The 14655-nt window shown below is 29.6% G+C and overlaps 2 protein-coding genes across 2 annotated transcripts in view; one reads left to right on the top strand and one right to left on the bottom strand.

Moving 5' to 3' along the window:
* Nucleotides 1-14655, top strand: part of LOC149484467 (band 7 protein AAEL010189-like) — a 277474-nt gene that overhangs the window by 220502 nt on the left and 42317 nt on the right. The gene's annotated exons all lie outside the window — the stretch shown is intronic.
* LOC149484473 (larval cuticle protein A2B-like) lies at nucleotides 11012-13827 on the bottom strand. The gene is made up of 4 exons (XM_089700354.1): nucleotides 13220-13827; nucleotides 12861-12957; nucleotides 11632-11868; nucleotides 11012-11212 (listed from the first exon to the last, which is right to left on the bottom strand). Exons 1-4 carry the CDS (start codon nucleotides 13331-13333, stop codon nucleotides 11133-11135), a joined length of 528 nt encoding a protein of 175 aa, XP_089556480.1. The 5' UTR covers nucleotides 13334-13827; the 3' UTR covers nucleotides 11012-11132.

The following is a 14655-nucleotide window of genomic DNA, read 5'->3' as shown; positions in this document are numbered from 1 at the left end:
TAATGTGTAGGTATATATGATGTTAACACACCTTATACATAAGATATTACCCCCCTACTATATATAAGTATGTTATAGAATTTCCAATAGAAAAACTCTCTACCTATAACTGCTCTAATGAAAAGTCATCCTTTTCCATCTCATAATTTAAGTAGCAATAAAGTATTTTATCCATTATATTAATCATTGGTATAAAACCAATAATCATAGCTCATCTTCTCGCTTATTAAAATTTTAATTTGCACCATACAATCGTCTAGCTCATGCTCTACACTCACGATCTACGGAAAAACACTGCATCAATAATTGAAAATCGACCGTCTTCATCCTCGTATATAACAAGCAATTCCTTATAAATATATTTCTTATAAATATATAAATGTTGTTTCTCTAAGTAGTAATTAAATCATCGCTCCAAATATATATTTATAAAGGCGTTTTAAATGCCATGGTCTCTTGCACATAAAAGAACCAACAAAATATGTTATTTCTTGCAGAGAGACTAAATTACAACGTATAATGTTATAATTAATTGAAGATTGTAACTAATTAATTCGGAATTTATTTCGTGCGTGGTGTTCTAATTTATTATTCAAGTAGGTATGTATAAATTTCGAATTTGATGCTATAATGTTTAAAATTATATTAAAAAAATTTGGTATTACAATTATTTATGAAGAAAAATAACGTATTTAAAACTTATTAAATAATCAAATAATTTCTAGTTTGAATTTTACTATAAACTTGTACTGTAATATTTATTGCCAAATTTATTATAGGTATTATGGTCACCCAAACTGAATAGCCATATTAACTAAGTACCTGCAGTGTATTATAATATGTAGAAATCTATAAAAGTATGCGATAAGCTTTTTCAAACACACAGTTACTAATTTATAAGTCATAATTATTAATAATGTCTTATACGTTAGCATAATTATTATTATCACTGATTTTTTTACCCTCTCTTATACAAATAGAGAATTTATGTCCTACTTGGAAACATTGATTAAAAAAGTAGGAGTACCAAAATGTGTTCCATATTTCTTTAATATATTATTTATTGATGGCAATAATTGTCAATGTTATTTAGTGCTTTGAAGAAATACTCATCAGATGTTCGACCTTCCATCGCTTTGCCACTTGATCTATAAATAATATTAAGACTAGTTTTTATAGCGATGTAGGTACTTTAAATAAAAACTGCTCGCAAAAACAACCAATATAAGCTACTGGCATTTAAATTGAATGTTATTTACAGCTTTTAAGTTCTACGTATAGTTCATTAACCGATCTATTTTGTAATATAATTATACTTAAATTTATTTTTGTAAGTAATTATTCAAATATAATTAAAGGTCTAATTATTGTTCAATACTTTGAAACAGCTCGCATATATTTTAAATTAGTAATGACATTATGTATTTTATTAGTTAGAAATAAAAACAAGGAGATAGACATTTAAAATTAAATACATCTAAAGGTAGATGTTAAAAATATATAATGACGTTTCAAAAGTGCTTCTAGAAGAAGTCTTAAGCGCGTCACACACGGTGAAGATACTATAATATTTTATGTTAAGATTCTCTAATATAAAATATTACAGTATCTTAAGGTATCCGGTATCAGCGTTCTGACCATCATTTTTCTTTTTGTCATTGCGTACTAAGACCCCTGTAGAACCGCCATCCTGTTACAAATGACCTGAAATTTTGTGTCAGTGTTTCGGGTTAACATAACATAAAATATTATAGTATCTTCACCGTGTGTGACGCGCTTAATTGAATAAATAAATGTTTGAGTTTGTTTGAGTTGGAAAAGTAATGACATTATAAAACTTGTGATCTTTGCAAACGTATCTAAAAAAGATGCATAATATATTCAGCTAATAGATCTGTTTTTCCGTCAATCATCTATGCACCTTCAAAGTCCATCTATATAGATGATAGATTAGATAACTATATGATTGTTTGTAAAACATAAAATATAACCCAACCGATCGAGTCTTAAATTGTACAATCCCACTTATTATGTTAGACGCGTACGATGTCGCAGTCCATCTGGTCCATACAATTCGTAAATGTCCGATGTACCAGATAATTTATTTTAAGTAGGTGTCATGTTGCTCAATATATAACCTAACATAGTTTCTGTAAGTGCTATGTTGGCTTATCAGGACTCAGCGCAATCTCAGGCTTTTATAGAGCAAGTGAGGATTGATGCCCGTGGAACAAAAAGTCGCTTTGAAGGTTAACAGCTTCAAATTATGTACATAGATATGTAAACGCTAGACGTACACTACAATCTGATATAAATGATCGGAATTAATGAGACACGAGGCAAAGCTTTATTGTATTAGCATTCATAATACCCCTTTAATAATGACAATTAACAATTAATTAGGTATACCTATTGTATTTGTTCTCTTAACTGCTTTAATACATGCCAAGTTTTTTGCGGAATCGATATGGAGTTAGTTGTAAGATATATTTTTGAACTTAATTAAAAATTGGTTCATTTTATGTGGTTTAAAAAAATAGCGCCACTTTTATTGGAAACATTGAAAGTAAAAATTATTATGTCATTCTTTCTATTTCATAAATAATTCGTGGTTTCACTTTGTTGATTAGATTTTAATAGATTTAAAAATTTTTGTAGCACTTTTGAATTTTCAATTAATTATCTTCATATTTTTTTATAAAAACTTTTTTGATGTATTTACTATACGCATCTATAAATCTTTCTGTCTGTACCCACGTGCTAGATAATCTAGATAAAATATTGTTTCATCCAAAAATAGAGTTGCACCATAAATCGTTTGTGTTTATAAATGAACACAAAAGCTTATCTATACTAATATTATAAAGCTGAAGAGTTTGTTTGTTTGTTTGTTTGTTTGTTTGTTTGTTTGAACGCACTAATCTCGGGAACTACTGATCCGATTTGAAAAATTCTTTCGGTGTTAGATAGCCCATTTATCGAGGAAGGTTATAGGCTATATTTCATCACGCTACGGGCAACAGGAGTGGAGCCACGGGGGTGAAACCGCGCGGAGCAGCTAGTAAATAATATAATATCTAAAATAAGATCAATTAACAATGAATCATAAAAACGGTTCCTATGATTAACGATCGGATATTATATTGTTGATAAAAAAATAGTTTTATATTTTCAGTAACTTGGGTGAAAATAAAATTTTCTAAGAAATTAGCTGCCCTAGCAGACGTTGTTCTGCTCTATTACCATATAATATTGCTTCATTTAGATTGAATTTTTAAGCGATACTATTGGTTATTTACAAACACATTCTTGGCTGCACATCCTCGCATATTATTGATGGTAAAGCAACCTAAAATATTACGTATCTACGGATAAACAATATAGCAATCAAATACATACTTAACGTGGCTTTGAGACTAGTTACATAACTAGTCTCATGTCAGGAACACAATATGTTCCTCCATAAGCAATTAATGAAAAAAAATATTTTTTCCCAACCAGCGTCACTAAATACATAGAATTAATATATCATACATTATATTTTTTATCATAATTATAGTCAATATCGCAAGAAAAAATTGAAAACACGAGTAGCAATTCAAACGTCCGCGTTTTCCGAACTAGCGCTATTAATCTCCAGAAGTCAGCCTTCATTCAGCGCAGTTCCATATAATTATATAATAAATGTATAAATGCCGTTCGACAGGTAGGATCGTGGTTAATATAATATCGGCTCGTCTGCCAGTCGCTCAGGGCCGGAAAAAACACGAACAAACGCCTTGTGACATTCCGTTCTGCTTAAGTTATAGTTTTAATGCTCGAAAGTGCAGTTTGCATATTGTGACACACGCGGATTCTTTGCTATTGTTCTTGTAGACTTTTGTAGCCTGAAATGTTTTTCTCTGGTTAGGTAAAGGTAACATTAGCGGCTAGTTTAGGCAATTACATAAGAGCGTGTTAAATAATTGACGAAGTATTAAATACAACAACCTTAGCAAGAAGTAGACACGTACAAAATATACAAATCATAATAGATCATTGAAATGCAATGAAATAGCAAGTTGATTCTAACCAGGGTAAATACCTTAGCAAGTGCTGTTTCCAATAATCATGTGTAGGTATATAGGTAATCAGATTCATATTCAGATTTAAAGAAAGCTCTACATTTAATACAAAATTACCTTTTACCTTTCACTTGGTTACAAACATAGTCTAATGCCAGCCCAATAATTTATTATACTTGCCAATTTGTAACAATTTCTGATGAACCTTTAAATAAATAATTATTTAATACAAACTTAAAGCTACTGTACTTAAAGTGACACATAAACAATGAAAACTATAACCCGGAACCGTATATGATTGAGTTGTTTGAAGAAGTTAACAGTTAAATGTCATTTTGTTAGCGAAGATCCTGAACTACATCCTATTATGACATTCACTTTTCATTGAGAAATCATCCTCGTATAAGTTTTTATTGGATAATATTAACTAAGTATAGATTTATTTCAAACGTAGATTAGAAAGAATAAGTGTATCCTTATTTTTGGCTGTAATTTTACAAAGTAAGGATTTCAATTTACATATTATTATGTACCTATAAAAGGTTCTATTTTCAATTTAACGGCTCATCTCTATGGATGCTCTTGTATTTTACATGATAAGTTATTTTTACGCAGTCAGTGTAATAAGTCCTTTATTAAATGTAACCGAACTGTATATTTTTTTTTTGTAATGATAAATTTTAATATAATTATTATTGAGTAAAATTTGTAATTTTTTTTTAATAATTATTTATTATGTATGTATAATTAAGATTACATTACATAACATTTTGATTATATAATATTTTTAATAATTTGACGAATATAATTGTAATTTTAAATTTGTAATTTATTTGTAATTTATTGTAATACTTTTCGTGGTATATAATCAATGTTATTAAGTTTCTTTAATTTTTTTAACTAATATTTTCTAATAAATTGACGAATTGTAATTGTAATAAATATTTTGAACGCTGTAATTTCCTATAATTAAAGGTGCAGAAGACCATGTACTTAAATAATTAGATGTAACAAATGTAATCTGTATCCTTTGTTGGAAATTCTAAATAAATAAATAAATAAATAAATATGTTTATTTCTTTCTGTTTACTTATTGATACACTCCATACGTATGACTGTTTTTATTAAAAATTTCTAGACAATCTAAGACCTAAAGTTATATATAGCATCATATTATGCATCACAGTTATCTATAACCATACAAGGAATTATACTTATGAAGTATATTGTTTAAATTTATCACAACTACAAATTTGGTAGCGAACCGATCTAGATCACATTGAAAACGTATAAAAATTAAAATTTATAAACGCATTGATTCTAATTAATTGAAATAATTTCCGATATTTCAAAGGAACATAAAAAGTGATCGTTGAAATACGCAGAAATATAATTCTATAAAAAATAACTTATTTACAATCGATACATTACCCTTGTAAATTATAAGATAAAATTGTAAATGGAATTTATGCCCATGTTAATCATACTAACTACATCTGCAATTAATATTATAAGTACGTAACATTGTATTGAAAAATATGTATGAACGTGCCATTTACTAGATTATTAAGTTCCGATTAATTAATTGATTAATAATTGTGAATCATTATAAAACAAAGGAGTCATGATACGCATATATCGAAGTTTTTTAATCGATTCTACACTGCAAATATTACTTCGCTACGGATAAAATATATTTTATAATACTACCTATAAATAACGATAAAGACAAATTGATTTTGGCCCACGCCATTATAATTTTATAGTCTTATAATATAAAGGGCGAATATTATGTTTGCAATATAAATAATCCTTACATATTTCTAACTGATCTAAGAATGTAGGTACACTTAGATCTAATACTTAGTGTTTTTGTATTGCCAAAAAAACAGACGGACGGACGACACATGTCTCGAAATATTGTCGCGTCGGAAGCGTATCTTAAAAGTCAAGGGCACATCAGCTTACACTGGACCAATGTTAACTTGTGTTATTTAAATATCAATACATAGTAACTATGTTGGTCTCCTTTCGAAACTCACATTTTTTCTTTGAAGGACAATTGTATACATGCAATGATCTTCTATTTATTACTATGTTCATACATTGTCATTTCATAACAAGTAACGTATATAGACAGAACCAAATTAGGTGACTCTTGCAGGATATCTATAGGAACAGCTGCTAAATGTTAATAAGAAACACTGATTAAATATATATCCTAATCAGTACAACAACGGTTACAATAACACATTTAAAATTCAAGACCTTTTTTCTGCAGACTTGTATAAGGGTGACATTGCACGTGATTGCTTTCAATGAAAACTCTATATAGCCTTTTATAGTAACACCATAATATTTAGTTACTATTTTGTACTTAATAGCAACCATACATGCCCAAAATGTTTAAATATATTTCAATTTCGATTAGGGAAATGTAGAGCTTATATTATACAACTAAAACGATATATTTATATCGAACTACAGTTTCCGATTGTGTAAGTATGTCAATCTCACTATATAAAGTTGTCTATCTAAATATGATATTATATTAAAAATAGAAAATAACCGCTCAAGGATCGTACTATACCATAAATCTACAAAGATAAATCCTTTGAAATGAGCAGTAATTGTTCATTCGCCACAGAGCCGATCCGTATCGTCGTGATTGCTCGTAAACTTAGATCATTCAACAATTACTATTGACTATTATTAGAAAGGAATCCCAGATCCGAGTAGGAAGTAAATAATTGTTGAGGAAGTGCCTTCACATTTGAGATGATAAATCCTTATATAATTTATTATGATGTTTCGTATGACTACTTCATATTTGCCGTGTCATCGCTGCACTTATTGGTACGTAATTGTCTCAAACTAACCTCATACTCTTGAGTTCACACAGATTTATGTTTAACGATATACGATGTAAGTCTAAATACTTTAACATACTAATTGGATTCCTAACCTCGATGTCTATAAATGCATCGAATCCACGAAGATTAATAGAAGATATTGTGACTATTTTTAGAAAATGTATTCATTCTACGTCCTCTGTAAATCTTTCCTAAAACTACTGTGTAAAATCATGTCTAGTGTGAATGATTGATTAGAACTGGGTCTGTGTTTTGTGAAACATTGTCTTAGAAAATTACATACATAATATTATAGACACGCAAGACGAAATTTGGACGTGTCTCGGTAGTGATGCGAAAGGTCTTTCAGTTCTCATACTTTTAATGTCACTTGCCAAATAATGCCAGGGGTTTTGACGTTGATATAAAGTTATAGATGGGTCTCTTGTATTTTTCTTTTTTGATATCGGTAAATAAATGAAATTAGTAAATAAAGCCTTTGAAATATAAATTAATTGCAAGAAACAAACCAGGAAATCTTCATAATGAAACAATTCATTTATTTTAAGATTTAATTTGGTATTTTTTTTGTTTACAAATTAAGAAACAGCTTCCGAATAATTTTTATTCATAATTAATATTTTATCGTAAAAGCATATAAGGTCATAGCAATTTATATAGGAGGACTCTTGAAATATAATATATAATAAAGGGAAAGAGTCAAGCACCTATAAAATAATAATCAAGGGCTCTCCTTCTAGCTCTATATATCAATGTAAGTACTTTTATATAGGACTCTTAAAAATAATTTAAATTACATACCCTTTGATAATAAAAGAAAGGAGCCGATGTATGAAAGTGTTCTCTTCTAGTTCTATATATCAATGTACTTTTGGCCCGACCGGACCACGGCCAGTAATGCACAATATGACGTAATTTGTTATGACCAAACACAAAAGAACCGTATAATTAACAGCTTAAACATCGTTTCGACATAATTGATACCTTTTATCTATTGCTTCTCGTACAATGAATCAAATTTAAACAAGTAACACACGTTAAAGTCAATATGCAATTGTAATTGCTTAACAATCGCTCAATTAATATACATACTGTGGAAAATTAATCAGATACATAAATATATTTATAGTAATGGATATGGTATATTATTATGTATTTGAATTGTATATTAGTTATGCTCTATGTTAGGTACTGTCTGTATTCTTTTGGAAATTTCTGTTTTCATTAAAACCATATTACATAAGTACCTAAGTAAGGTACGTAGGTACGATAAGTAAGATAGTGTAAGGTAGATACTAGATACCAACTTGTTACACGTGTTAGAAAATGATTGTTGTTATCGTGTATAAAATTTATATTGTGCTTCCTATAGAATTTTTATCATTTTAATTACTTTTTATTAAAATCATTATAGGTGCTTAATAAAAATAAAAATACTAATATAATCAATTCACACAATCATGTTGTTGTTATTAATCCAATAACTTACATGCTTCAGGCTTCTACATATAAATTCTTCATAATTATAAAAAATAGCCGCACTAACGATTTTGTATGAAACTCATTTAGTTTTTGACAACAGCTATGGATATACAATAACTAATTAAACAATATAAAACTAGCTGCAAGAACCTCGCCAGGTTTGCCACATTTCACTGTGGTTTCCCGTGGTAGCTGGACAAAGAGAGAAAGTAGGTAATAATAACAAACCTGGACAACAATAATTGATGAATAACATTTTCAAATATGTAGGGGATAATGTAAGCCCTACATTTATACAGGTGTAATTAAGTGTTTACACATGGAAGTGTTTAACATAACATTTTTGGATATTACTCGTTTTATTAAAAAAAATATATTATTGTCATTTTACTCATTAGGTTCAGTACTTTTGATATCAATTTAAAGTTTTTTGATAATATATGCAATACTTACGGAATAATCGCCTGTGCACACTTAACGATTACACCCGGTATATTATGCAGATAATAATAGATAAAAAATCATGCGCTTTTGAACATTTGATTACCGAAATACTTTTACTATCATCCTTTAAATGTGAACTATCCGATAGCATAATAAATTCTGTACTGATAGTCTAAATAATGAAGATGCGCACGTGATTATTTCACTATCAAGTCACGACATTAAATGTCGAATTCTTTAACTTAAGCCATCAGATGAGCTTCATACAAAAGCTACGTGACTTTGAGTCATGAGTCGATAGGTAATCTATCGATTTATTCGTAGTATAAAAATGTGTTTGTATAAATAAATGTTAAGGCTATGGAGATAAGAAATGTGTATCAAATTCCTGTCACCTCATGGAGAACGACATACTTATGTATTTATTACAATTAATTACACAAAATAACAATTTTAATGTTACACTTTACATGTGAATGTGTGAGTGAAAATCGATATAAAAACACATTCTAAAATTATTGCTTCTTAGCGATACTAAAAGGATTCATTTTGTTTGCTTTTATTTATTCACATTTACATGGTGTGTGATATATTCTAATTTTTTGTTGTCTAATTTACAGATTTACTGTAATTATAATGTGTTTTTGAATAATTGTATCATCATCATCATCACCCCATATGCGTTCCCACTGCTGGAGTACAGGCCCATAATCCACCACGCTGGCCAAGTTGTGTATTATGGCCACAAGCAGGTTGGCGGATATTACGCGTCGTGGAACTTTTCAGTCTTCGACATGTCGGTTTCCTCATAATGTTTTCCTTCACCATTCAAGCAGCGGTGATGTTATAACACGCGCAGATAAATTAAAAATTTTTTCCTACGCAGTCTCCTGGTCTCGAACCCCCCACTTATAGATTTGAAGTCCAAGGTCCTCACCACTGTTTATTGAGCCATTTATTTTTAATTAAACTTATTGAATTGAAACTGTAGTAAAATAAATGACAAAAATCTATACACTCATATTTGCTCGAATCTTTTTCGAAGGTATCTGAGTTTAATATGACTAAAGTAAAATTTGCTGTGCTTGTGATTAAAGAATTAGTCTAATACATTTAATATGAATATGTATTATGAATTCAAGCATTATTATTTATTAATTATGTCATGTTAAAAATAATAAAGCCTGTCAAAAAATATGCTATTGAAGATTCATATTATATTGTATAATTTTTTTAGACGGATACATGTTGTAATACCTGAATTGAATTTATTTTAACACATCTACTGAACATCTTAATATTATAATATAGAAAACAAAATATGAAACTTATTAAAAAGTATATCAATAAATACCAGAGTTAAAGGCAAATAAAAAATCATTATTTTCTGTTTTCAATTTATTGTTGTATCAGCAGCGTTACCTCTCATTGACTAACTTAGCATTTTATTGACAAATTATAAGCTTTTCGTATAATAACCACGCATTATGATAATTTATTTTTGATTCCGGTTGAAGGCTTCCAAAATATTTACACAGTTCGTGTAATCGATATTACATATTATCATTGGGAGTAAAGGATATTAATCTTATACATATATAAAAATGAATCGCAAAATGTGTTGGTAAGCGCATAACTCGAGAACGGCTGAACCGATTTCGATAATTCTTTTTTTATTATTATATTCCTTGAAATACGAGGATGGTTCTTATGTAGAGAAAATGTAAACATGTACCACGGGCGAAGCCGGGGCGGACCGCTAGTCTTATATATAAAAATGAATCGCAAAATGTGTTGGTAAGCGCATAACTCGAGAACGGCTGAACCGATTTCGATAATTCTTTTTTTATTATATTCCTTGAAGTACGAGGATGGTTCTTATGTAGAGAAAACGTAAATATTATGTACCACGAGCGAAGCCGGGGCGGACCGCTAGTTATTAATATAATTCGAGCTTTTTAATACCTTTAAGATACCTTTCAATTATGCTATGTTGATGCCATTCTCAGTAAGGCGTTAACAAGGTTATTAAAGGATTACTTTTGAATTATTTTTAATAAAGCGTAGCCAATTCTTCGAACTTCGTCATAACAAAATGAATTATTGTAATAGCACAGAATACATAATAGTAGCTAAACGCTAGTAATAGATTCATATATGAAGATCTTTAAATAAAATTTAATGGAATACAATCAAATATTAACTCTACGAAATTATTATTAATATATCACTCTAATGTTCTAAAATCTTAATCTACATAATAATTATATTAGAAGTATTGTTGAGGTGGTCCATCGAATCCTTCAAAGCCATCGTAGTCAGGAAACTGAGCAGCGACTTTCGGATACACTGAAAGAGGAAAATGTGAAAATATAATATTATAAGATAATTTCAACACAAATATTTAGTATTTTTACTTTAATGTTACCCAAGATGACTTAAGTGAGCATTAGAATGACCTTGTGATAACGCTTTTGATTAATTGTTTGGTGTTAATCTACCTCTAACCATATTAATATGGTAAAAATCGATTTGATTTTTGGGGTATATAATATACTACATAATTATTATCTTCAATTGACAATACACAGTTCAATCTAACTACTTCTTCTCTATAGTTTTAACTTTTAAGCTTTTTGTAGTCTAAGTATATGAAAATTACATTCAGAGACTTATTATTATTTAATTTAGTAAATCTATATTTTTATTCCACAATATGCTTAGTAATTTAGGTTTATTTATAAAACTAATTTTGTTTTATTACTTACAGAATGGAGCGGGTGACGCGAAAACTTGCGGCGTGTATTGTCTCGGATACTGTACAGGCACAGGCACAGGTTTCGCGACATACTGTACTACGGGTTGTACGTGCTGTCTGTGCACTTGTGGTGCGGGGTGTAAGCTGGGACCAGTCTTTGATACCAACGCGTTGAAGCCATTTATAGAGTCGGCTGTGTAGTCCACAGTTCTGATGGAACCGTCAGGTTCTACGAGCGAATATTGTCCTGAAATAAAATATTTACGAATTGTTTAAGAAACTAGGTATAATATCTGTCATGGAAATAGTAAAAATACTTAGTTGATGATCCTGGGATAAATATTTCAACAAATTAATCTCTTCATCAATTAATTAAAATGATTAACGTAGTTAATAAAATAAATATGAATCCATAAATATCGAACATACATGGACACTAGAAAAAGTAACTAATTTATATACAATTTAATATATTTTTTGTATGAAAGAGCATATACCTCAATATTTTCCCTAAATTTTTCTTACGTTGTCTATAACACAAGTAATGAGTTAGTAAAACATTGTGGTACTTTAAGTTCCTTAATAAACACGCTTATTACGAGAACAATTTTCCAAACAATGGCTCATGTTAAAAGAAAACCGGTAACAGCACGGCATTTCCAGAAAAAAACTTTGTTTTGAGCATTACGCATAATTACGTATTACAAAGGGTATTATGATACAATAGTAATTTACCCATTCATTGTTATAACATACTATCATAGTATGAATTATTCTCAGCGTAAAATCCTTCGAAACCTTTACACATTGTGACGTTTTACTTGAGATTATAAACAATAAATCTCATGAAATATGATATGTAGGTATACAAACTTTTGTACGTACACAAGTTTTGAAGGATTTAAGCTGTATAATATTTCAATAAAATATAATCATTACATTAGGTATTTATTTATATATTTCGTATAATTACACTGTTATTCCTATCTCAATCGTCTCATAAATTTGTCGATACTTTCAAAATATGGTAAACTTATAAAAATATGCTGAGGAACTTACAATATTACTATCATTACATTCTATAACTTATGAAAATGTATAAATTAATGTATCAAACTCAGATATGAACTTAAAATTTTTTGAAAAGCTCTACAGTAGTCTACCCGGGTGAAGCCGGGTGAGCAACTTGAAGTGGTAACAACATGTAAATTATGAATACAAACTATTTCTATGCCTTACCTTTAACAACATCACCGTCTCTCGTTTCATGTTGGGACTTAACATCTCCTGTCGAGGGATCAGCTACTCCATAGTTGAAAGCATATTGCGGCCTTTCCTGAAAAAATATTTGTTAGATAACATAAAATCATGCTTTGATAACGTAACTTTAGATAGCTCTTTAACTTGAACATAGCTCTTTCGTCAATGGTCATGCATTTTATTTCGACAGTACATTGATCACTTAAATATTAACCAATAGATATTAACCAACCAACAATTAGTATAAAAACTGTTGAGATGTGAATGAAAATATTTATTTACCATACCTTGCCGTTAAATAGCACGTAAAATATATTTTATGTACCAAAACTACTCACATAATATGAATTGTATCCTGGATCATAAACTGGATTAAAAACTGCACTTATTTTCGGAGCAGCATCAGCCAATCCCAACACTGCTATCAATACAACACTCGCTACATAACACATAATTACGAACAAATATTTCTTTTATTATCTTGTAAATGTTAAACGTCTAATACAGCTAAAACTTCTTCCCAGAATAATACAATGGACTTCAGAGAGTCTCTTATATTATAGCCTTCTAGTACTAGCCTTGGTCCGCGACGTGGCTTCCGAAAATTAAGTTTTCTTTACATGTACATTGTACATATCCAACGAACAACGCTAATTGTGAAAATTTTCACACGGCTCAATGGTTCATCTTATGTAGATTAGATTACAACATATTATTTTATGGGACTGATTGTTGAAGTATGGGAATAATTATGTTATTCATAGTGGTCATCATTGTTATTGGTAAGTTTTGTATGTCTAGTCTTTTTCGTGGTTTGTTGTTCTTTCGGCTGCGGGCTGACCCCTATACAATCGATACATGACACGCTGTCTTCTAGATAATACAGTAGAAGCTTTGTGGAACTGTAAACTTGATTGCAAAATGTGAAATTTCTTAGTATACATAATACAATTTTTTTCCATATACCTAATACTATCTTCAGTGCATAGTTGCTCAATAAAAAATCTGTTGGTTCTGTGCCACGTCAGAAATGCTACAATTAAACAAACAACACAACAACAACTTTCACAGATTTGCAAAAATTTTGAAATTCTTCATCTTTTCGACCGACGATTTAAAATCACCATTATTTTAAATGAAAAAAAAAATAGTAAGTAGGTTTAGTGAGTAATTTAATACCTGAGTAGTTAGTAATTTAACAGTTTGCCAAAAATAGAAAAAGCAAAAAGCTTTTATAGTTTGATGCATTATACCTATGCACCTACTTATGCAAATGCAACTTTTAAAAAAATCAAAAGAAGATTACAAGGCCTACCATTGTTTACAAGCAACTGAAACGAATCTCCTACAATGAAAACAAAACAAATCGAGGAAATACAATAATTAATGTTCCGTCACAGACGATTCCGGAAAAATAGATAGGAAAGAAAATAGTTGTACGACTTAACTTGTATGTCCTACTAATATTATAAATGCGAAAGTTTGTGAGGATGTGTATTGTGTATGTGTGAGTTTGTTGCTCGTTCACGAAAAAACTACTGAACTGATTACAATGAAATTTAGCACACATATAGAGGGATATATGATAATGAAATTTAGCATACATATCCCGAAAATCCCAAGGGAACGGGAACCATGCGGGATTTTCTATGAAAATGCGGGCGAAGCCGCGGGCGGAAAACTAGTCCTATATAATATGATAGCGCTCTACCAAATTTGTTTATATATTTTTCCGCTATTATGTTAGCTCTGTTTAAATACTTACGATTTTGAT

Source organism: Colias philodice, chromosome 11, assembly GCF_061535455.1.
Source record: "Colias philodice isolate Cphi_HAF_F1 chromosome 11, ilColPhil1 Martin Lab GWU primary, whole genome shotgun sequence".
Lineage (NCBI taxonomy): Eukaryota > Metazoa > Arthropoda > Insecta > Lepidoptera > Pieridae > Colias > Colias philodice.
The sequence above is the reverse complement of the archived record's forward strand: the minus strand, read 5'-3'. Positions and strand labels throughout refer to the sequence as shown.

Bases quoted from the DNA above. Each gene is read 5' to 3' on its own strand.
- LOC149484473 (XM_089700354.1), bottom strand. From the start codon at position 13,333: ATGTGTTATGTAGCGAGTGTTGTATTGATAGCAGTGTTGGGATTGGCT. The intron at 11,869-12,860 runs GTAAGGCATAGA...ATTTTATTTCAG, and splicing joins AGACGGTGATGTTGTTAAAG to GACAATATTCGCTCGTAGAA. The intron at 11,213-11,631 runs GTAAGTAATAAA...TTCCTCTTTCAG, and splicing joins CGCGTCACCCGCTCCATTCT to TGTATCCGAAAGTCGCTGCT.